The 25,128-nt window shown below is 51.2% G+C and overlaps 1 protein-coding gene and 1 long non-coding RNA gene across 3 annotated transcripts in view; both read right to left on the bottom strand.

Moving 5' to 3' along the window:
- Window positions 1-25,128, bottom strand: part of LOC131518865 (uncharacterized) — a 68,288-nt gene that overhangs the window by 36,747 nt on the left and 6,413 nt on the right. The window lies entirely within an intron of this gene.
- Window positions 11,224-25,128, bottom strand: part of LOC131518845 (MAP/microtubule affinity-regulating kinase 3-like) — a 51,186-nt gene continuing 37,281 nt past the window's right edge. Inside the window, exons 1-2 of one of the 2 annotated variants that reach the window (XM_058741277.1) lie at window positions 12,385-12,606; window positions 11,224-12,348 (exon numbers count right to left, since the gene is read on the bottom strand). In XM_058741277.1, the coding sequence (XP_058597260.1) occupies window positions 11,242-12,246 (1,005 nt within the window). In that variant the 5' untranslated portion in view covers window positions 12,247-12,348; window positions 12,385-12,606 and the 3' untranslated portion in view covers window positions 11,224-11,241. Of the gene's footprint in view, window positions 12,349-12,384; window positions 12,607-25,128 lie in introns of those variants that run through there. The other variant, XM_058741285.1, reaches the window with a different exon arrangement.

Genomic DNA, 25,128 nt, shown 5'->3' on the forward strand with positions numbered 1-25,128 from the left:
GTTCGGAGCTCCTGCCAGGGCTCTTTGGTCTGGAGCTCCCCCATGGAAGATGAACAGGCATAAGGCAGCTTGTGTAGGGCTAGGGTGGGCAGGGCCTGGAGGAACCGGACAGCCTGGTCTGGAGCAGGGCAGCCTGGTGGAGGGCAGCTCAGCACTCCCAGGCTCTACAGGCACTCCTGAAACCCAGAGAGCAGAGATGACACCAGGAGGGAGCCAACTGCAACGCCTTCTGTGGCCAAGCTGATCCGCGCTGTGCAGGGTTGAAGCTGACTGCAAAAAGGGGTGAGCTCCCCGTCTCCGTGACTAAGAAAGCAAGGGTCTGTCAGGGGTAGAAGAAGGCCTTGGGAGCCTCTGCCAGCCCTGAGGACTCTGGATCCCAGGGATGTCCCCATGAAGTTCTCAGGGAAGTCCTGGTGTTGCCCCAAGCCCAATGTCATGGGGTGTAATACTACGATGTCCCAGCAGAGGGCAGCATGTGGCTGCCACACAGTCCTGGAAAGAGTTGCTGGCAAAACCCCAAACCTCTGGGACTCAAGGAGGTCCAGAGAGGCTCAACAGACCTGGCTCCCTCCCAGGCCTGCCCATGAGACCACTCGCCACCTCCACACCCACGCCAGTCCCTACATCTTGTTTCTAGATTGGATCCTTTTGGCAACATCTCCGTGCGTGGGATTGTTTTAGCCCCACCCAGGTCCAAAGTCACCCCTCAGTGGTCTCACCCATGCACTAAGTCAGACTTGAAGGTCCCACTCAGATACTGTCATTTCTCAGTGACCCACCCAGGTGCTAAGTCACACGGTGTCCCTCGGCAGTCTGCCCTGAGATCCCGGGGAGGTGGGCTGGGCTGTGCCTGGTCAGCTGCTATATCCTGCCTTGAGGACACTAATTTCGCATTTATCAATTTCCACTGTCCGTTTTTCTTATGTATTTTAATCCAAGGCATTTTGAGTCCTGCCTCCCACAGCCCTGTGAGGAGCTTATAGGCCTGGCCCTGCCCTGCCTGTGCTCAGGAAGATCCTCACCCCGGCTCTGACACCAGGTTCAGGGTGAGCACAGCCCGCACACGGTCTCCCAGGAGGCCAGGAGCCTCTCAAAGCAGCTTCCAGAGGAGGAGCGATGTCTCAGGGAGGGGACTGCACTGTGTGACCCTGGGGACTGCCTCACCCTGACCCTCAGGCTCCTCGTCTCTCAGGTTTGCCATAAGGAGGTGGTGGCAGAGAAGCAGCCACGTCCACTGATGGGGGGTTGAGCGTGAGTGGTCACAGCAGCCTCTTTCGTCTCCTCAGGCCCATAGAACAGAAGTAGAAACTGAGGACAGTGAAGCTCGGGGACTGTCTCTCCCCACACGGCTGAGCAGAGGGGCCCACGAGCCAAACCCAGGCCAACTGATTCCAGCAACCACATGTTCGCGAGGGCCTTCTCTCAGTCAGTCCTACACCTGCTAAGCTGTGTGACCTGGGGTAGAGTGCATGCCCTCTCTGGGCTTCTACTGGAAATTCAGGGAGGGTGGGAGTTCAGTTCGATCATTACGTCCCCGGAAAGCAGAGGAGCACATTCAGATTATTCACGAACAAAGACTTCACTGATGTCAAATCAGACCCTAAGCGAGGTAGGTGTTCTGTACTTGGCGCACGGTTGGGGTTCAGAGGGGCCACTGCTGCTGTTTCACCATGGTAGTGACCATGGTCATCAGTGAGCTGGCACCAGTCAGATCTTGCTCTCTGAGCACCCTCCCTCTTCCTCACCTTGCTCTAGGCTTACTGCACAGGCGAATGAGCCAGAGACTGCCACCATCCCTGTCCGTGGGGTCCCCTGGGCTGCGTGTGACCCGGTCCAGATGGTCACTGCCTTCCCCAGAGGCGAGCCCAGCTGGGCAGGGTCTCGCCCTTCCTGAAGCCTCCTCATGGTTCCCCTAACCAAAGCATCAAATGTCCACCCCAGGCTTCTTGAACCAGAACCCCGGGGCAGGTCCAGCCCTCGGGGTGTTAACAGCCTTCCCGCCGCCGACATCCTTGCAGCCCCATTAGGAAGACACTATCTCTCGAGAGGCAGGAACACAGGCTTTGGCAGCTGATGGAACAAAGGATATTGTAATGCATGCCCTGCACTTCCCAGAGGCCAAGCTCCCTTCCTGCTCCGTCACCCCTCCCTCCCCAGCCATCTGGGGCTTTTTCTGCCACTCCAAGTCTCCAGGTAGGCCCCAATGGGGATGCTGAGGACACAATCACCAGCCTTTTAGGAACGCGTGTTTGTGAATGAAGCCTGCACGTCTTCTTGCAGAGAATGCTGAGTGAGCCTTTTGGGGCTGGCAATTTGCAGAGCAGTCCAGATGTGGCAGGACAATGGGGGTCTGATTGGCAGGGGAGCAGGAAGGGGCAGCAGCTGCAGAGCAAGGAAAGGTAGGGTGTAGGAGGGGGGTGGCGCACAGGAAAATCTGCAGGGAGGTAGGAGTCCTGCAAAGGCATGGGGCGGGCCAGGTCTCATTCTACAACCCCAAATAAAAGCGCTGACCCAGCTGTACCGGAGAAAGGCCTGGGCAGGAGGCAGAGGGACTGGCGTGAGAGAGGAAGGAGGCAGCAGGCTTCTCCTGAGAACTCTGTAATTCATTCATTTATCTGTGTACTCATTAAGTCACTCATGCATGCATGAACGCCTTTGGAAGGCATCATCATGAAATGGCAACAGCTCTCAAGGGCCATTCAGACTCTGTGGTTTAAATTCTGGCTCCTGCACATATCTGGGTCCTTCTGCCCCAGTACCCACATCTGCGCCATGAGCTTGGCATGACGCTAAAAAAAGGATCATACAGGTGAAAATGCTCAGCACCACCCTTGACTCTTAGTAGGTGCTTACTAAGCATGGGCTCAGCTTTCCTGTCTCCTCTTTTCCCTCTCGGTCATTCTGACATCTTTTGAGTAGCTAGTATGTATCAAGAACGGACCTGGCCAGTGGGAGACAGACAAAGGCAAGACCCCTAGACCGGGCTCTGGCTCTTGAGAAGTTCACAGTCATGGAGGCAAAGGATGGCGAGGGACAGGCCTCTAAGTGACATCAGGGAAGGGGTAAATGGCCATTCATTTATTTGCTCATCCCTTTAGTTATTCATCCAATTAAAGGTATTATGTCACCGCCTGAGGCGGCACAAAGCAAGGCCCTTCCCACAAGGGATTCACAATCTAGCAAGAATCCAGTACGTTTGGAACACAGAAGTCAAGCAACTGACAGTACTGGGAAGGCAGCACAGAGGAGGTGCCGTATGAGCTAGGTTTTGAAGGATGCGTAAGAGTTCCCTAGGGGAAGGAGACAAGAAAGCACACTCCCAGACAAGAAACAGGACAAGCAAAAGCATAGCAGGCTTCTGGTACTTGGAAAGACTGTCCTAGCAGAGGGCAAACCTGCTTGGCTCTAGACTCAAAATACATCCTCATGCCCTCTGGAGACACGGAAGAAACACCAGCTGTGGTCTGTGACCGGTTCTGGGCCTTCAGAGATAGTTCTCATTTACTGAGCATCTATCCTCTGCCTAAAGTCTCCCAGGCCTTCGTATACGTGGCCTCCTTCCATGTTGCAAACCTTTGAGAGTGGTCTGGTTTTCTCCTGGCTCAGGAGGAAGTTGAGGCTCCAAGACAGAAAGCAACTTACCCGCTAATACCACTGGTCGGGAGAAGAGCTGGGATTTGAATCCAGATCTGCCTAACTCCAAAGCAACGGTCTTCCCCTGCCCTGCATTTGGACCTAGATCCGCTGTCCTCGGTCACTAAGTCCTCCACATGGGATCTTCGTTCTGTCTGCTGGCATGTTATGCAAGCTCCGCCCCCCCCTTTCACCCCCCTCCTGGGCTGGGGGCTCGAGCCTCTGGCCATGCTCCTGGGCTGGCATGAACCCTTCTGGATTTCACACCATCGCCCTTCACCTTTGAGGATCTGACCTCAGCCCCTCCCTCTGTGAAATGGAGCCTGGCCCCTCAGCTCTGCCATTCCTGACACCCCTCTCCCCACCCTTTGCCTCCGCATCTGCAAAACCCTGATAAACCATCTCTGGGCCTTTAAGGGCTTTTTATTTCTCCAGCCACGCTTTTCTCTACATTTTAATAAGCTGCCTGCAAAATTGGTGATTGATGAGTAAGAATGAGGAGGATGTGGGGCTGAACATTTTTTTCCTCGGAATCGCTTCTGGCTGCGCACTCGACTTTAAATCGATTAATAACGTGCGGGTCCAACATTAATTATCAGCCATTTGTCACCGGGGAAGGCTGAGGCCTGAGCCCTGCTTGCAGACCTTGTCCTCATGGCCAGCTCCATGGCACTGTGCGAGATGCCCAGCTGCCCTTCGTGGGCACCGAAGGCCCCGGACACTTAAGGCCCTTGCTGAGCTCGGCCCCTGGAACCCTGAGCACTGTGGCGGCATCTAGAGGCCAAAACTGAGCATCCCAGGGTGATAGCGCTCCTGATGCGTGCCTGCCCCCAGGTGGCCCTTGGCCTCACCAGACCCTAGGCTGGCTCTGAGTAAGGTTAAAAGGATCCCAGAAGACCCTGGAATTTCTTCATTCAACCAACACAGAGCAGCTATTACATGCAGCCATTTTTGGGGGCACTGAGCAGTGAGCGAGACAAGGTCCCTGACTTTTGGGGAGGCTGGTAACAGAATCATAGGGAAGTGCAGCGATGTCAGGGAGTGGGGGGAAGCTAAGATCTCTGAAGGAAAGCAAAGCTGGTAAGGTTGGAAGGGCCAGGAAGAGGACGAGAATTACCCATTTAAATAGGGGTTGGGGAAGCCCTTGCTGAGGAGCGGAGTGAAGGAAGGAGCCGCAGAGGTATCTGAGGAAGAACATTCACGGCAAAGGGAGCAGCAGTGCAAAGGCCCTGAGGTAGGGGGAAATGGATGATTAGAAATAACACTTTGCTCCATGAACGAAGTCGGTCACAAAAGACCACAGAGCGCATGGTCCCGTTTATAGGAATATTCAGGACAGGCGAGTCCACAGAGACAGGAAATGGGTAAGTGGTTGCCAGGGGCTTGGAAGACGGGGGTAATAACGGGGAATGACTATTAATGGGTATAGGTTTATGGGTGATGCAAACATCACAAAATTAGACAGTGGTGATGGTTGCACAACTCTGAATATACTAAAACCGTGGCCTTGCATGCTTTAAGCGGGTGGGCTTTCTATATGTAAATTACCTACCGAGGAAGCTGTTGCACAATGACTATGTCACATGTCAGGTAGCCAACAGTGCCCTGAAGGAGAAGGAACTGGGATAAGATGGGGAGGGGGGTTAGGAGGCGACACTTGAGCAGAGACCTGAGTGGAGTTTCAGGTCCAGGAATGGGTGCAGCTGGACTAGGCTGCCTGTGTCTGCCACCTGGGGAAGTTGATGCCGGAGTTGGGCACGTGGGCGTGTCAGACTCCGGCCTGGGGGTGCTGACAAGTACTCGGTGGGGTGGGAGGGGAAGCCGCTTCAGGTGTGCTGGATGGCATTTCATGAGAATCCGACATTTTAAAACCACTAAGACTTGCATCCTCTCAGAGCCAGTGGGACAAAGACTTCTCAGGCTCAGGTCCCTCGGGTGGTCACGGAGGTCACTACCGTCCTCTGTTCAGAAAGAGCGGAGGCGGCACCAGGCGGGGCTTACGGGTAGTGGCCATTCTGTGCCTGAGTGCTGGCCCAGGCATCCGTAGCCCTTAGAGGCCCCGCTTAAGTCACATCACTGGCAGAGCTCGATCTTTTGGGAAGCCACAGTCAGTATTTACAGGAATGAAGCAGGCCAAGGTAAATGGGACTTCTCCCAGATCACCCTGGGGCTCCAGCTCTGGGAGGGCTTCTTGGCCCTACGTTTTAGGAAAATAGCCATCAGTGTTCCCCAAAAGGTCTCCCTTGGGGCAGCTTTAGATACCAGGAAAGCCCCCTCAACCTCAAAGTGCTCCCTGTTCGTGCCCAATTCACCTTGTCTCCCTATACAAGCAGAACCAGCAAGGAAGGAGGTGGTTCTGGGCAGAGGGCTCAGCACGTGCAAAGGCCCTGAGTGAGGTAGGAGTGTGCCTGGTGTGTTCCAGGATCAGCGAGGAAGCCGCTGTGCTGGTGCAGAGGGAGTGATGGGGACAGTTGAGGAGGGGTGGTCAGAGGACTGGCTGGTGCAGGCTTTGGATGGCCTTGGCCTTTACTCTTAAGGTGGGAGCCTTGGGAGGGCCCCTCTGGCTTTGTGCTGAGAACAGTTAGCAGGGTGGCAAGGGCAGGAACAGGGAGGGCAGGGAGGAGGCTGGTACAAGGGGCCATGGGAGAAGACTTCCCCATGACCTTGAGTGAAGCTCCACCGACTCCTCCTTAGCATAGAGTGGTGGGGGAGATCCAATGAGGCAGATGAAGACCATAGTCCTCCTTCCAAAATGAGGTTTGGCTGGCTCTTTCCTCTTCTGTCTTTATACCAGGCTCTTCCTACATCTAGGCCTTTGCACACACTGTTCCCTCTGCCCAGGACACTCTTCCCTCTCTCCTCATCTGCCTGGTGAAACTTCATCCTCAAGTCCTAACCCCTTGGGTGTTGGGGTGGTTTCCTCTGCTGGGGTTGGCAGCCCAGGGGGAGGCATTTCCCCTCAACACACACAGAGGGCTTGGACTTTCAGTGCAGACCGGCCTCCAGGACATCCCCTTGAGGCCCGCCCTCCGAGCTGGGACAGAGCCAGGGGCTGAGGACACCACAGGGTTACCTATCCTCAGGTCAGTGGTTTGGGACTGGTGGAGAGGGTGGCGGGCAGACCCAGCACAATGCCACCAAGTGAGGGTAAATCCAGCAAAGCCCAGGATTCCGGGCCAAGTCAGGTTGTGTCTCTGGCTGAATTTTTGCAAAGCCTCACACTCTGTTCATTGATTAATTGTACAAATGTTTACCAAACCCTGGCCTAGGCCCTGGGGATTGGGTGGTAAGTAGGAAAGACAGTTCCTGCTACCATGGGGGTAGGGATAGACGGGAAGCTTGTGCACAGGTGCACACTCAATACTTGGAGAGGGCACTACGCGCCGTGAAGGTGTCTGGGGATGGTCCGGGAGTGTTTCCCAAGGAGGTGACCTGTGAGCTGAGACCTGGATAGTGACAAGGCACCAGTCGTGCAAAGACCTGGGATACTAGTGGTTCAGACAGGGAGTGGCCAGTGCAAAGTCCCTGAGGCCAGAGAACACCCTGTGTACTTGAAGAGCTGCAAGGGGAACGGAGTGTCTGAAGGGGAGTGCCCCTTCAGGGGAGGTAGAGGGGGAGGCAGGGCAGGTGTGATGGGGAATCTAGATTTTGGGCAAAGTGCAAAGCATCGGGTGTTCCAAACCAGCAACATGATGTGGTTTGTGCTTATAAAAGCTCCCCCTGCTGAGACAGTAGAAAGGAAACGGAGACCCAGGAGGCCCTTGGGTGGATGGGCAGTGTGATGCCTGAAGGGCCACTGGTGCTAAAAAGCCTGGAATTGGGGGGGAGGCGGTGGAGATATAGGCTGGAGATAAAAATTTAGAGGCCATCTTTCAGTTTCATTGTTTCAGAGATAAACCCTTATAAAGTCCAGCGATCAATAAGCAGACTAACACTGGCCATCTTCCCCACCCAAATCCTGAGAGAGCATTTCACGAGTAAGTGCTTTCAAATTGACTCTGGTCTAGGGAGGGAAGGAAGGGGTGTGGTGAGACAGGAGACCAGGCACCAGCCGGAGCTTGATAAAGTCTGCCCACGCCTCAATGGCATCCACTCACCAGGGGCAGTGTGAACAGTCACCTGCCTACATTCTAGACCATCGCAGCCCAAGATGGGCCGGGGCTGCTGAGCCAGGCCCTGGGCCCAGCCCTGCTGTGATAGTGCGGGGACACCAAAGGAATACAGCCACGCCCGCTCCATGAGCTGTGGCAAAGCACTGCACTGGAGGCTCGGTTTCCTAGCTGTGTGGCCTTCAGCCCTGGCCAAGCGTCTCTGAGCTTTACTTTGTTTATCTGTGTAACGGGCATAAAATTACGTGTATGCCGCAGGGACTCCGTGAAAAGGAAACGAGCAGATCCACATCACTGGTTCTCCGCAATGGTGCCGCAGTCCCCTGGGGGTGTGGGGATCTGAAATCTGGGGGGTATTTGTGGATTGCCATGGTGATGTCTATTCACATCCCAGGCTACTGTTGCCAACTGCAGGCCACCGGGTCCTCCCCCCTCAAGGCCTTTGCACAGGCAGTTCTCCCTGAAACTGTATCTGCTCATTGTGTGTGGCACCCACTAGAGTGTGAGCTCCAGGAGGGCTGAGACCTGGGCCAGGGTGTTTACTCCCGTGTACCCAGCACTGAGGACGGGATTTGTCACAACCCACTTAACCTGACAATAATACCAGGGGTCAGGAGTTTCCAGATGAGGAAACTGAGGCAGGATAGGAGCTCCTCTGATGAGGACCCCAAGCAGAAACGCAGCGGGCTCCCCAGCTCTGAGCCAGAATCAGTACCCCAGGGCCCCACTGGGAGGCTGTGGGCACCTCCTCGGCCCTTCCCCGACCCATGTTCCCAGTGCACCTGGGACCGATCAGCTCAGGGAAGGGGCCACATCGATTCCTGCCACCTGCCTGTGCCGGAGCTGTCTGCACGCTCAGAAACCATCAGCTTCCCATTAGGCAGATCGATAGCTTCCACTGGTTTCCAATTTGTGTTTCCAGAAATTCATCTCCCAGCCACCTTTTTAATTAACCCCCCTCCACCACACCTGGGGCACAGATACATCACCCGCCCTGGGCCGCCTCTGCAGACCACAGACCACGAGGCTCCGCGAGCCACAGGGGAGCTGCAGGTGTGTTTAAAGCTGACCAGCTGCTTCCCGGTCACCGCAGGAGCTGACCCTGCTGGATGGATGCCATCCACTCTGTCCCCTGCTCCTCGCTGAACCCCTGTGGAAGGGGCTGGGTCCTCCCTCACAGAAAGAAAGCAGGTGATGGGAGGCCAAGGCAGTGTCCTGAGGTCCCCCAGCTGGCAAGAGCTAGGACAAGTGCACCTTTGAGGCAGGCAATTGGCAAAGCGCTCCCCAGATGCCGCAGGACAATGGGGTCTGGCTGGCAGGTGAGCAGGAGGGGCCAGCAGCTGTAGGTTCAGGGCAAGGAAAGGTGGAGGGAGTGTGATCCCCAGGAGCCTCTGCTTTCCCACACCTGGGGTCTCCTGGGTATTCTGCACTGCTCACCTGTCTACCCCTCCGGGGCCTACTGCTGCATCCCTGGTGCCTGGCACATAGTAGGTGCTCAGTAATGGCCGCCAAATGAGCAGTAAATACTTGCCGCACTTTGCCCTGGGCAGTGTTCCCAGAGCTTCTCTAAATGACCTTATTTCAATTTCACAGCTGTCCTCGAGGCGGGCATCACTAGCGTATGCATTTTATAGGTGGGAAGACTGAGGCCCCGAGAGGTTAAGTGACTTCCCCAAGGTCACACGGCGAGTCAGTGGTAGAGCTGCGATCTGAACCTGACTCTGGAACTGCACTCCACGCTCCCTTACCTATTCTCGGTGGCCTCAGCTCTGAAGGGCAGGAACTGGGTCCTGTGCCCCATGGAACCTCCACCATATATACCATCATGTAAACGTGTTTGTTGAGTGAATAAATGAGTGAATTATGCACTCCTTGTCCTTTAAAACACAGTACAGTCAACCAGTCTGCTGGCACAAATCTGGAGTGTTTCTGGTCGGGGATGAAGGGGAGAGAGGAGTGAATCTCCTGGGGCACCCAGAGGTGACAAGCCTCTCAGTAGTTACAACTCGGGGGCCATTACTAGGGACCTCTCTGATCTCACCCCACCTCCTTCCTCACCAGTCTGTTATATTGGGGTTCTCTGTCATGTATACAGAGGGCACAGAGCCATGATTTGGTTTTATGTGGTGTCTTAAGACTTTCCAGTGAGATAAGTGGATTACTGTTGGCCCAACATCTGGGCAAAAAGAGCCTGCTATGCGTGGTCATCCAAGTCAGCTTCTGGAGGTGGCCAAAGTGAGACATGAAAGGAAGGGGGCCATGATGGACCCTGCACCTGTGGCCAGTGAGAGCAGGTGAGTCCGGAGCCAGGACAGAAGGGAGGAGGGGGACAGCAGGGGGGAGGGTGGGGTAGGGAGAGCTGGGACATCCACCGGCTGAGGTCTGGTCCCCAGTGGGTGCACAAGAAAGAGAGGGTGATATCCAGAGTGTTTGCACCCAGCTCATTCCTTCCCCACCAGGTGGGCAGTCCCTGGAAGGGGACCCGGGGCTCCCATGGCCCACACACCATTGTGACCCATCCCCTGGACTCCCGCTGCCCACACCCCATTGTGACCCACCCCAGGGGCTCCTGCTGCCCACACACCATTGTGACCCATCCCCTGGACTCCTGCTGCCCATACCCCATTGTGACCCACCCCCGGGGCCCCCGCTGCCCACACGCCATTATGACAAATAAAGACAAATCTACTTCATCCTAACCCCCGCAACATATATGCTGGCAATCATCCTCCACGCTTATGGCCTGCCCAGATCCATCCTCATGGCTGAGGTTTCATTAAACGGCAAGAAATGGCGTTTTCCTGGCAACAGCTAGCCCCTCAAGGTCCTGGAACCTTGAGTCCTAGAGTAAGTCTGGCTCTCTCCCTAACCCCCTCCCAACCTGAGGGTATATAATGAGCTACCCGTCACGACGCCAGTGCAGCTCTCCCTGCCCATGGACCTGTCCCCGTGCTTTAATAAAATCACCTTTTTGCACCAAAGACTTCTTCACGAATTCTTCCTTGGCCATCGGCTCCAGACCCACGAACCCCCCATCACTCCAAAACTTCACCACCTCCACCTTGTGCTTCCTACAACTCCACATCCAGCAGGTCACTAGCCCACCGACACTCCTCCAGCCTGTGAAGCTGTTCTGGATCTGGTCCCACCCGTCACCCTGGCCAATCTCCTGTGCCATGTCCCCGGGCTTCCTGGAGCTCAGCATCGTTCCCTGCACTTAAAACGCAGGGACGGGGCTCCTGGGTGGGCCTCAGTGGCTCAAGCGTCCCACTCTTGGTCTTGCTCAGGTCGCCATCCCACAATTTTGTGAGCTGGAGCCCCGCGTCGGGCTCCGAGCTGACAGCACAGAGTAGACTTGGGATTCTCTCTCTGTCCCTCCCCCACTCACACTGTCCCTTCTTTTTCAAAACAAACATTTAAGTTCCTTTAAAGTTAAAAAACAAAATAAAATAAAGGCACAGACACGTGGCTCTCATGGCTCTCATTTATTTACATTTTTTTAGGGTTGTATTTTGTTATTTTTTTTAAATACATTTTTTAATTTATTGAGAGGTTTGAGAACCTGATTTTTTGGCTCTAGGGACATCCTCCCTGGCTGCCTGTATTCACTGCTGGTGTCGGAGTTTGTGGCTGGCAAGTTGCATCTGGGCCCGCTAATCGTGGTCCCTATGCTGGTCCCTTCGGAGGTCAGACTACTCCGCTCTGAGGACAGGCCTGTGCTGGAACAGGTTGCGAGGGAGCTCCAGCAGCGGACTGTGGTTGGTGTGTTGATCGTGGGCTGGATAGTTGTCAACGTGTACCACATGTTTTCACTCTCCAGGGACATGAAAACCAGAGCACTGTGCTCCCTGTTTTCGATATTTCGTTCCGCGTCCCAGAAGACTTCCCTCTCAAACGGCTCCAACCCGGTGGCCAAGCAGTACCAAACCACCCCCAGGTTCCAAGCGCTTGCAGAAGGGGTGTCCTCCCTTTGCTGCAGGAAGAGTCGCGGGGCAGAATAAGGGGGGCTGTCCCAGAAAGTGTGGAGTTTGTAGCCAGCAAACTGGATGCTCAGTCCAACCCCCGTGCATTTTACCTTCAGCTTCTTGCCAAAAAGCAGTGTCTCCAGCTTCAGATACCCGCCTATCATACCTTGTTGGTGGCAATACTCCACCACCGATAACAGCCGGCAGAATGTGTCTGGAACCTCCTCCGTCACTTGGCCATGGTGCGTAAAATCGTCACGCAGGTTGTCTCTGCTTACGTATTCTGAAAGGAGAACCAACGTTTCCTTGGTGTTGATCACCTCAAGTGACTTGACAACACTTGGGTGACTTGAGGTCTTCATATTCTGGGCTTCACGACAAAGTCCCTGGAGGCCAGCGGGGTCCTTCTGGGTTTTCTTGATGAACGTCACATCAGACTGCTTCCTGGGGGGGACGCTGCCCTCACTGGTGATCTCGGGGATATCGTAAATACAGAAGTCCTCCTCACCAGCGGTAATGGCCTTATGCCCCTGAAGCATGGTGACCTACTAACTATACTAACGCTAAATAATGCTAATTACACGGACTATGCTAACCAACAATAACAACCTACAAAATTTGCCAATACTAACAATACTATGCTTATGAACTATACTAACAACGTGAACTATACTAACGATATGAACTATACTAACAATATGAACTATACTAACTGTACTAAAACGCTAACACACAAAAAAAAAAACAAATGAAAAACACACACGCGCACACACACACACACACACACACAAAGAAAATGAAGGGAGGAAACGAAGAAAAGTTGAGAAAAAGAAAAACTAAAAAAGGAGAAAAAAAAGAAAAAAGTAAAAACAGAAAAAGGCAAAAAAAAGTTGGGAGAGCAAAGGAGTAGAGAAAAAAGAAAAATGAAAATAAACAAATAAACAAAATGAAAAAAAGAGAATTGAAATCAAACTAGCTAGGGTCAAAGGCCGACAGGTCACCAAGGCTTCCTGGGCTGTAAAGACCAAACACCCAGCCGAGCCAGGGTCTTATATAGACAGGTCTTGCCATGACTTCACCATGGGGCTTTGTGAGGGCACAGCAAGAAATGGGCCAATTATGCAATCATGGCTGGGGATGTCTGAGACCACAGTGGTTTCCTCACTTTTTACTCCTAAAACCCCTTTACTCAATAAAAAAAAAAAAAGACCCCCAATGGGCTTTTTGTTTGTTTGTGTGGGCTTTTCAAGATTGATATTTACTTTGTTAGAAATCAAAATCTATAAGATGGTTCAATGGCCTTTTCACTTCAAGTTTAGAAAACTGTAATTTTGGCTTGTATAGACCTCGTAATGTCTACACTTAAAATACTCAGTTCCTGGTCTCAAAATGGTGCTACAACGTATAAGGAAACGTTGTGTTGTGTAAAACACGATAAGGCTCATTATTAACATCTATAAAGCTCAGAGGAACGTTGCTTTTCATCATATTTTCACTGATAAGGTTGTGAGGAGATTTCTCATCAGAAACCTTGGAGGCTAGAAGGCATGGGTTGATGTGTTGAAAGCATTGAAGGCAAAAAGGTGTCAACCAAGAATCCTACATTTGGGAAAACTGTCCTTCAAAAATGAGGAAGAAATGAAAACATTCCCAGATCAACCAAAGCTGAAAGCCTTGCCCTGATGACTAGACCGGCCCTGCAGTGAAGGGGGTCCTTCAGGTTGAAATGAAAGAGCACTGAACAAGTAACTCGAAGCCTTCTGAAGAAATAATCTCCGGTAAAAGTAAGCAGACAGACAATTATGAACGCTAGTACTGTTATGACTTTGGTCTGTAGCTCTACTTTTGGTTCTCTATGTTAAGAGACTGATATATTTAAAAACCTAATTATTCATCTATGCTTTTGGACACAAGATGCATAAAGATGTAAATTTGTGACATTAACAACTGAAAGAAGGTCGGGTCAGGGCTGTAAAGTAGCTGAGTTTTCATGTGTTATTGAGGTTAAGCTGGTATAAATTGACATTACAATGTTGTAACTTTAGGATGTTAAAAGCAATCCCACGGTAACCAAACACAACCACACACACACACACACACACACACGTCACAGAACATACACAAAAGGAAATGAGAAGGGAATTAAAATGTTTCACTACAAAAAAAATCAACTAAATGCAAAAGAAGATAGTCATGCAGAAAATTTGAGACCGAAAGCAATTAAGGCATATAGAAAACAAAGAGCAAACCACAGAAGGAATTCCTTCCTTATCAGTGATGACTTTAAATGTAAGCAGATTAAACAGATTAGTGAAATGGATAAAAACATAGGATCCAACTATGTGTTACCTACAAGGGACTCAGATCCAAAGACACAAAAAAGTTGAACATGAAAGGAAGGAAAAAGATAATCCATGCAAATAGTAACCAAAAGAAAGGGTGGAGTGGCTGTAATAATACCAGACAAAACAGACGTTAAATCAGAAAATGTTACAAGAGACAAAGAAGGACATTTTATATGAATTAAGAGGTTCAGTACAGCAAGAAGAAAAAATGATAAACATTTACACACATAATGAGAGGCCATTATCGACAGAACTGAAGGGAAAAATAGTTCTATAATAATCATTGGAGCCTTCAATATCCCACTGTCGATAATGGACAGAACAACCAGACAGAAGGTAAGTAAGGACACAGAGGATTTGAAGAACACGATAGCCCAGCCAGATCTAACAGACGGGCATGGGACCCCACCCAACAATAACGGCACGAGGGACCTTCTCTGAGACAGACTTTGCATTAGGTCACGAGTTAAGTCTCAGTAGATTTTACAAGATAGCTATCACACAAAGTATCTTTTCCAACCACAAGAAGATGAAGTCAGAAATCGGTAACAGAAGGAAGAGTGGAAAATTTAAAAAGCTGTGAAAACTGAAAACACACTCTCAAAGAACCAATGTGTCCAAGAAGAAATCACAGTGGAATGCGAAAATACGTAGAGGTGAAGGGAAATGAAACACGACGCGTCAAAACTCCTGGAAAACAACAAAGCAGTGGTGAGGGGGAAATTTATAGCTGTAAACGCTCACAGTAAACATCAAGACAGATCTTAAATCAACACCATAGACGTGCAACTTAAGAAACTAGAAAAAGCCAAAGGTAGCAAAGGGAAGGAAATAATAAAGATTAGAGCAGAGATACATGAAACAGAGGGTCTTTCTAGTCCTTACAGACGTAGAAAGGGTTAGAGTGCTATCAACAAGTGTATTCCAGCTCATTGGAGAATCCAGATACAATGGACAAATCTCTAGACCTAGGAAACCTACCAAGACTAAATCACAAAGAAAGAGAAAATCGGAAGAGATTCGTACATAACTAGGGAGGAGATTGAGGCCGTAATCGAAGACCACCTGACAAAAAAAAGCCCCGGATCTGACAGCCTCACTGGTGAGTTCTACCAAACATTGGAAGAATTGACACCAATCTTCTCAAACTCTTCCAAAAACTTCAGGAGAAAGAACACTTCCTAACTAATTCTATCAGGCCGGCATTGCTTTGATGCACCCTAAATATCTCTGGGCCACCTTCCAGACAGTCACCAGAGGAGTTTTCTAAAATATCCAGCCACATGAGTTATTTTCTCAGCGACAAAAGAGACCTTTCTCTTGTCTGTGGAAAGAGAGGACCAGGACCAGTAGTGTCTCCAGAATCAGGCTGAACATCTATGGACCTCTTCTGAGAGCCTCCGTCCACAACGGATGGGCCACACCGCAGACTGGACACAGCTGAAGCGGGGCAGGGGGTGGGGTGGGGAGGGGAAAATTCACGGAGGTAACCTGGGCTTCAACTGGTCTGTCAGCTGCTTTGACTGCTTTGGGCATCTGTGAATACAACAAGCCATGTCCTCGTTGGACGCTGGGAAAGGACAATCTATCTGCACATCCAGCCCTATGGGCTGGAGTCTCCCAAACGAGGCCATCGTTTGTTTTTGGCAACTCTGCTCCACCACAATATTCATCAGACTCCTGAGAAAGACGACCGATGAAGGGATCCATAAATGGTAAGACCATCTTGCACTTAGCTGTGTTTTGGAAAAGGGAGATATTAGGCAACTGGGCCTTTAAGGTTTTGCTTGCACCCTGTTTGTGGAATGGTACGTGTGTCTATGTAAATGTGAGATAGTTTCTCTACCTCCGGGTGGTGGTTGTGAAATTAATTTGTAAAAGTGCTCTACTTAGCTGGTTTGAAGGCAAGTGCTTGTAAGAACTGGGTGTTCTAGGGGCGCCTGGGTGGCTCGGTCGGTTAAGCGTCTGACTTCAGCTCAGGTCATGATCTTGTGGTCTGTGGGTTCGTGCCCCACGTAGGGCTCTGTGCTGAGGGCTCAGAGCCTGGAGCCTGCTTGAGATTCTGTGTCTCCCTCTCTCTCTAATCCTCCCCCATTCACGCTCTGTCTCTCTCTGTCTCTCTCTCTCTCTCTCAAAAGTATATAAACATTAAAACAATTAAAAGAAAACAAAGAACTGGGCGTTCTAAAACTCAGAAAGATAGAAACTAACCCCAGGTGTCTTTCAAGTTCAAGTGATCTTGGATAATATTTGGTATGAAAGCTAATGTAACGTTGTTCGTTTAGTTCAAATTGACAGAAGTCTTTAGAATTGCCAACATTAAATATGATAGTTTCACTCTGCTTGTGTTTATTGTAAGTCAGACCAGCTGTTGGCATTGTGACTGTCACAAAATGTGATGGAAAAGAAAAAGACGTTAGAGCCCTGTCCAATGGCTTCTGAAGCCTTATGGGCAAGCGAAGGACAGACAGACAGATGTAAATAATTTTAATAAATGTAATTAATGCTACTTGAAAAAATAAGGGAAAAAATTCTGTATTTAATGAAAGTGAGACTGGTTATTCAAAGAGGGAAAACTTGGGGTACCTGGGTGGCTCAGTCTGTTGAGCATCCCACTCCTGACCTCTGCGTAAGTCATAATCCCAGAGTTGTGGGATTGAGCCCCGTGTCAGGCTCCAAGTGGAGCCTGCTTGAGATTCTCTCTCTGAGTGTCTCTCTGTGTCTCTCTCTCCCCCCCTCCCCCGCTTGTGCTCTCTCTCTCTCTCAAACAAAATTTAAAAAAAAATAAAGAGGGGAAAACGTAGGACAAAATCTGAAGGAATGCGAAAGGGAAAATTGCAGAAGGTTTGCGAGAAGGGAATCTTTCGAAAGAAATGCTGTGCATGGTCGGGACCGAGATTCTGGAGTTTCGCATGTAAGAAACAAGTTTATGAGGGCAGCGATCGACCCCTGGGGAAGAGAAGGGGGAGGCAGAGAACGATGTCAGGCAGAAGTTGAGCAGTGACACTTCAACGGAAGCCTTAGCCGACTCTCTGAGCAGTCTCGAAAGTTGGACTGCCCTTCGGAAGCATCCAAACTTAGGAGAAAGGGGCTGGCTCTTCGTTAGCGTCTTTGGACGTGACCACCTGGGCAGCGGGCAATGCCCTTGGCAAGGCCGCTGTGTACAGTCACAGTGATCCCTGATGATGTCTGAGCGTCGAAGGCTGTAGGCAGCATTGCTATGGCTGGGAGACCTTGGTTCCTGCCAGAGATTCTGGTCAGCACATCCCAACACCCGTCACAAGAACTCAGACCCATGCAGTGCCCTGGATGTCCTTGTCCAAATAAGTATGTATCAACGTGGGAGGTGACACGGAGGAAGAGAAGAAGGGACTGCATATCTTTTTAAAAATTCATCTTGTTGCAACGAATGAGTTTTAGTATCCAAAGTACTGCGGTATAAGACTGGAATTTGGGTTTTCTCGCTGTTAATGTGACAGAGGCTTCTTAGATGATGGGTCAAAATTATCAACAGAGGTTTTTCTTTACCTTTAATCTGCCTAGAAAAACAAAGTTTCTATGTCTTGTCTTTGTTAGGTCTTTGCTTACTTAAGGAAGTTGAATGTGCTCAGTGTTAAGAGAGCTAAGGTTTGCTCACAGCTCCATTTACCTTGCTGTCTGCATTTACCTTGAGAATCTCTTCTTGCCATCCTGGCTAAATAAGTATCCCGTTTTGTAACGATCTGTAATCCTATTTAGGCACGTGTTTTGAAACCTTCTGGTATTTCCCCAACTTCCAAAAACCCAGCTTGTGAATGGAAGTCTTTTTGACGAATTAGGCTGATTCCCTGGTGTGTCAAATGACATGGGAGGCATCATCAAATAAGCGATGAGGAACCTTCTTAGGCTTTGTTGTATGGGTGATTGCTCTAAGTGTCCTAGAGATTTTATAAGATTCCTAAGGTTTTGATATGTCCTGGTATAGCGTCATCGCTTGTAATACGAACTACTGAAGTATCGTGTGTCACAGAATCTCCTTGCCAGCTGCACTGCATTGACAAATACAGCTCTCTGATCCCTTCAGGATCATAAAGCTAAGCTTAGTAAGAATTCCCAGAACTAATGGGGAAACTGCTTTCAAACAGACACTTGTGTAAACATTGCTGGTCCTCTAATGTTTGCTCTTCTAAATTTAAGTCTGCCTATGACATTTGGTAGACGTTTGGTAAATAAGTTCCTCATAAACAGATAGGAAACATTTATCCCTTTCTCCCTACCTGGTACCACCAGAATTCAAAACTCTCAGGGAGTATTCTCGTATTTTCACGGCAGTGTATTTATTTGCAGAAGTTCGATACGAATCCGTTCTCCTTGCAACAGGATGCCACTGGAAACATTGGTCATGTTTCCAAGGCTTTGACTGGAATGTCATAGTTGAGGGAGATATGCCTAGACTCAGCTACAATCAGAGAGCTTTAAGGAACTAATTAAGGTTGACTTTGCCGAGCCAATGAAGCCCCTTGGAAAACTTGCCTCGTACGTTGCTTACAAAGTTTCCAGCAGCCTTACCAGGTGAATAAGGAAGGTTGTCACTTCCTGGCAGGTGCAGGAACCTCAGGGTATTTGGGGGATCTCGAGAAGAGAGGGAGCCACCCACATCTATAGGTATGGCAGGCAAAGGCTGGTGGCCAGTATTTGGCTTGGCTTCTTGAGCCTGACAAGGCTGTTCAAAGTTCAATCTGACATTCCTTACGAAAAGTTCCAGCGAAGCAGATTGAAAAAACCAAACACCTATATGACCAATCACCGTTGTGATGGCGCTTGTGTAAACAGGCCCAGCTCCAACTGGACAGTTTTACAAACAAATGTGTCCTAATTTGGCGATCTTTGGTGGAGACGAGGGTGGTTTCAGAGAGAGAGATTGTTCCAGTAACACACCTGTGAAAATGTAAGATCATAGTTCCGATGAACCGTCTTTGAGAGTTCGTTGGTTGTCTATACACCTGGGCTGGGTCCTGAATTCTTCTGGTTTCCTTGAATGTCTGACCCTAACTCTCCAAACTAAGGTTTCCAGTTTTCTCCCACTGTGTTGACTGGAAGCACTGAGAACGAAAACTGCTTTTCCCTGAAGCCCCGCAAACCGAAGCCAGACCACCCGAGGTACACGTGACAGAAAAGTGCCCCGGTGATCTAAGGGCCACTCAGAAAGATCACCAGAGACACACGGATAGCTGAACAAGCTGATCGCAGCCTTCCCGACTGGACAAGCTGCCATCGGATCATCCAGACTTGGACGTGTTCACGGATGGGGACAGTTTCACGGGTCAAAGACAAGGAAGAGCTGGGTGCAGTGGTGACCCATCAGCTATCGTCCGCTGCGGAAGGCGCCACAAAGTGGACCGACTGCCCAAGGGAACCATGCTGGCAGCCCGTCGAAGACTCCAAGACCCTCTGGAAGAGCTTTAGTGCCAAAGATAGACTTAACTACATATCAACCCCAACGTCCCTTGGAGGACCAAAGAGGAGTTAAGTAAGGAGTGGGGGTTTGGACACCGTGCTGGCATTGACACCAGCTGGAAATAGAATGAATCCTTACCCTAGAGCATCTGATGAAAGAAATAATTAGCCACATTCTTCGAAGCACCCTTTATGGGAAAGATGCCACTCTCCAGTGGATCCAGAAGTATACTGCGGGCTCCGATTTCAGCGAAATGCTACAAAAGGCAATGCTTGTGCTAAAAACAATCCTAAGACTGGGTGCCCACAAGTTCTTAAGGGTATACAACTGAGAGGCCCCAAACCTGGGGAAGACCGGCAGGCAGCCTTTCCCGGAATGCAAAGAACAACGGGAAATTCTCGGGGTTTGCTTGTATCTGCAGACACCTTTATCAACGGGTTTGAGGTTCCTCCCTGCTGTTCAGAGAAGGCCTCGGGACTTGTCAAAATGCTTTTAAGCGAGACCATTTCTAGGTTTGGACTGCCGCTAATAATTCAGAGTGACAATGGAGTGACTACCACAGCGTCCAAGGCCTTGGGCATTCAGTGGAAATCACACGCTTCCTGGAGACACCGAGAGAGTGGAAAAAGGGAAAAAAATGAACTTTGGCAAAGCTCTGCCAAGAAACCCACTTCACTTGGGAACAACCCGTGCCATCTGCCCTGCTTTGGGAAAGAGTGGTCCCTAGAAGAGGGCTTGGTTTAAGCCCCTGTGGAATGTTATATGGAAGACTTTCTATGTCCTTTTCGTGACCTAGGAGTTGCTGGCGGGGCTGCCACCAGCGATTTGGATACTATCAGGTACATCTAGTGCCTGAGTTTGCTTCCGGCAGGCTGATGTACCTCTCAGATGTGTCTTCACGCTGCCTGAATCCCTTAGTGACATCCAAAGGTGTCACTAAAGATGTCAGTAAAGACCTGAAGAGCAGGAGCCCAGAGGACCAGCTCCAGCCTCACTGGACAGGTCAGACCCTGTGAGGTGCTGTTGACCCCCCACTCCTCCTAAACTACAGGGAATTGAACCGTGGATTCACACTTGAATGACAAGAATCCACAGGTTCCCTACACCCTGTCAGCAGGGAGGAGGTCGAAAGGGACCCGGCTCAGACCAGTGAGCCTCTGCCGGACCTGAACCTCCGACTCGGGGTAACTGGTCCAAGGGAATCAAGCCATGAGTACAACATGCTACCTGTTGTTCTCTAGTACCCCTAAAACCCTAGACACAACATGGTCCAGGAACTATTGACCAAAGTACAAAAATCCCGGTAATGCAGAACATTCCTTTCCACCCCAAAGTTTCCACTTGTCTAACCCCAGTCTTCACCCCACCTCAGCAGGAAGTAACGGCCGCGGCCGGGTCGTGGTCCCAATACCCACAAGAATGAGGACGGATCAAAAGACCCTGGGGACTGAAAAGGGTAACCAAAGGGTTAGCAGCCGCAACTTTGTACCCTGACCTTTTTCCTTTGACACTAAGTACCCCTGACTCTCCTCCTCTAGGGAGGTGGATGTGAGGCTCGCCCTCCTGCCTCTGGAATAAACTCTTGCTTTGCTTTATACTCCATGTCTCAGTGATGGTCTTTATGCACATCAGGCAGATGAACTTGGGTTCACTACACACGGCAGGCACTCAGTAAAGACCGCTGAACCCACGTGGACTCTGACGCTTGGAGAGTTAAGTGTCTGGTCCGTGGTGACACAGGGTAGGACGAGGAGAAGGCTTTGATTTCAGAACTGTAGTGCCTCTACTCCCATCCACAGTGCTAAGAAGTTTCTGTTCTCCTCCCAAGGCCACCTGCTCAGCCCTCGGCACAGCACCTCCGTGGCCCCAGCCCCTGTCCCTGCTTTGGAGCCAGCTCCCCATTCCGACCTGGAGGTGACAGACAGCTCAGCCCTGTTTACCCAGCTCCACCAACATCCCAGCCTCATCTGCCAACCTTGGCAATTTTCATACCACCTCGCACACAAAATAAATTGCACGCTCCCATTTTGGGTTTGGGGGGAGAAAAAGCCCAGTCAGTTAATTACAAAGGCTGCCTCGCCTTGGCACGGAGTGGTGGGAGATGTTCACAGGAAAACGGATTAATTTCGACTCATTGCTTTCCCTTCCACGTCCTCGTGCCAATTAAGACAACACTTGTAATCAAGCCCACCTTCTTCAGAAGCAGCCCCCACACTCCCCAAACAAGCAGTCCTCAGGTTTCACTGGCTGGCTGCTCAGGGTCCCGAGAAGCTTGCTGGGACCTTTGGAAAATGCCAGTCAGGGTTTTAGGATTCTTCTGCCAGGGGTGGGGTGTGGGGGGACCTACAGGAACTGCTTGGTTCAGTGTTTCTGAGCTCACACTGGTGAGCTGGGCACAGCCGAATACTGGACGCTGGCTTGCTTGGACAGAGGCTGGGTGTCCAGGTTGCCTGCTGGAATCACGCGGGAAGGGGGCAAAATTCAGAGTCTCGGGCCCCGCCCCCCGACCCTACCGAGTCAGACAGGTCAAGGACAGGGCCTGGAAATCTGTACCTTCCACAGGCACCAAGGACAGGACCTGGAAAGGCTTTGGGTGGGAAGTCTCAGATCTGCATTTGAAAGCCGTGTTATCTAGGGAAGCTGTTCAGCATTTCTCTATCCCAGTCTCCCAGAGCTCAAACACTGGGGCGCACCATAACCCTCTTGAACGGGTGGGGTTGGTTGTACAGGTGCGGTGAGGCCCTGACCCATGGCGGACACTCATTACGTGGTACTGATTCCTATCAGTGAACATGACTGAGTTCGTTTCAAGGGGTTGATGAGAAGCAAAAGTGATGCTTTGGTGCTGCGGAAAGTCCTTGTGCCTTAACTACGGCATCAGCACTGGCCCCGGGCCCTCCACGCAGCTAATCATTCCTTCAGACTCCAAACTCTGCATCACTCTTCTTGTCCCACCTCCCCCCGCCACCCCCACCCCGAACCCCCTGAAACCAGTAAATCATTATCATTAGAAGGTTCAAAGTTGGGAGCCTCCACAGGCTCCTTCGGAATGGAGTGAAAACCAGACACACACACCCCGGGAACAAGGGAGCCAAGTCCTAGGTCTGCAACATGGTCAAAACCGAGTCGTTTCATTTGTGGAAAATGAATACATCTGACTTTGCACCTGTCTCGCCCGGGGGAAAAGTAGCGCGCGCGCCATCGCAAACGGGCGTCTCCCGGCAAAACCCGTTCCCTGCTGCTTGGGGAGGCTCAGACTGCCAGAAAGGCTGCGGCCTTCAAAACCTGCTTCATGTGGTTTGTCCATTTTTGGGGTGTTTCAGCTGTCCCATTCTGTTGGAAGCCTGGGTTTGAACATCAAATGGGTTTTGTTTCTCCAGCAAATTTCAGGGAACGCCAGGGGATCCTGGAACTGGATCCCACATTACAAGCAGATGCTCCCTTCACACCTGAATCTCCTCCCCATGACCCCAGAAAGTGTGGGTCACCCCTGTGCTCTCTGAATACAAAAACGGGGAGGGGGTTGGAGCTCTTTTGAGAGATAAGAAAATGACACGTTTCTCTTGATGTCAACATTGCCGTGGCCAATGAACTTGCAGTGCAGGGGTAACACGCAGAATGTCTAACCAGATGGGCCCTTTAGCACCTGTTGTGACCAGAGGGCTGTGGCAATGGAGGAAAGGCTGGGGGAGCCGTCCTAGCTGGCCAGCAGCCTTGCAACGGCCTCCCACTCTGTCCAGGCTGTTGCAAGCATGGATTCCGAACATGTACCCAGATGATGGAGCTGGAATTTGCGGGAAGCTAACTACCTGCCAGTGTGAAATGTCTCAGGCAGTGATGAGCCCCCATCCCCGGAAAGGTGCAAGCAGGAGCTGATCCTCTAGCAGGGATGTAACAGGAGATGCTCAACTACACGGTGCGCTCTGCCTCTTCCATGTGGTACAGATCTCACGACCACGTGCTGGGAGTGAGAAGCCCACTTCGTGGACTCACAGACCCTTCTCCCTTCTGGGAGTGCATTTCCACAGAAATGCCGTGCACAGACCTGCGGCACCTCCCTGCATTGTCCCCGTGGTCCTGGGTGGCTACCACCCACGCCAGGCCTGGCACACACTGCCTCAGTGAGGGGACCGGGCCATGCCTCACTCTGTCCGTTACATAACTGGCCACTTCTGAAAAGGCGCTGTACCGAGTCACAAGGGTTAGCAAACTAGTTCAAGGTAATTTATGACTCTGGGATGCTCGGATTTCTAAATACAACAGACCTCTACAAACTGCAAAAGCTTCAAGCTCTCTCCCCAAGGGAGACTGCCCGGCCCAGCCCGGGGCAATGGTGCTGACGCCAGGTTGGCAGGACGAGCTGGCACACTAGCAGGCCTGGCTGGCTTAACTCACTATGAGCCCCAGGGAGGCACTCCTGGAGGCCTCGTGAAGACGGCCCCCCCCCCGCCCCCGCACCGCCGCCATTCTTCCCTCCCTTGTCTCTAGTATGCATGAGAAGCTGATGAAGATTTTTCTCGTGTGCTGTGATGGCACCGAAACCACAGTGCATTCGGGGTTGCTACATCCTAGTTGGCTTGTTTCTCTTTTTTAATGCTAATAATATTGATTTTGGGTACAGCAGATCTCAGGCAAGGGAAACTCCAGTAAACGAAAGCTGACTCTAGTCAAACGTGGCTGATGTTTCTTTTTTCCTCGGGGGTGGGAGGCAGGTTCAGGGACAAAGCTCTTCTGCACTCCGTGAGGGGTCCCATGGCAGACCCATCCCAGAGTCCTGGACCAGTCACCAGGAGGGAGAGCTAGGGCCTGGTTGGGGTCCAAAGGGACCATGCAGTCTCGTGGTAAAGAGCGTGGAGTCTGGAGCCAGACCGCCTGGGATCAAATCGCAGCTCACTCCATCACTGACCTGCTGAGTGACCCCAGGCAAGCCTCATAAGGGCTCTGAGCCTCAGCTTCCACATCTATAAGATGAGTGTAAAAACAGTGTCTCCTCACAGGGTGGTGAGGACCCCACGGAATGCTCAGACCGGGCCCTGGCACATCACAAATGCTGCAGAAGTGAGTTGTCATCCACATCATCAGAGGCCATGACTCTGCATCACTCAGACCAAGGGTGGAGCCTTCCCGGCAAGGATTCGACTCTGTTCCAGGTTTGAGGGTGCTGGGGTACTGCTCCCAGGGCTCTGCCTCCCCTTACTGGGCAAGGAGCTGGTGGGGAGTGAGAGGCAGGAGTTAAAGCTCAGCTGCTTCATCATCAAAAGGACAGCAGGAGGGATGAGGCAGGAGTGAGAAGCAGAGGTGGCAGGAGGTTTTCAGGCCCCCAGGAACAATGTGCCCAAATGGCTTTCACACCAGCTCAGGGGAGCCCATGAGACGGAAATGGAAAGGCAGGCTGTCATGTCTGATCCCTCCACCGACAGCCCCAGGGTCCTGGGTCCCAACCCACCAGCCCTACTGTGCACAGCCAGACACCAAGAGGAAGGAACACAGAACCCGCCTTCAGAGAATCGGAGACAGACTCCACGTTGGGGTCACCCAACACGGTCGTTGTGTGGCCATTACAAACTCAACCCTCCTCTGTGCTCCTGTTTCCTCATCCTCACAAAAACATCCATGGATGGGGCGCCTGGGTCCGTCGG

This window comes from Neofelis nebulosa, chromosome 1, assembly GCF_028018385.1.
Source record: "Neofelis nebulosa isolate mNeoNeb1 chromosome 1, mNeoNeb1.pri, whole genome shotgun sequence".
NCBI lineage: Eukaryota > Metazoa > Chordata > Mammalia > Carnivora > Felidae > Neofelis > Neofelis nebulosa.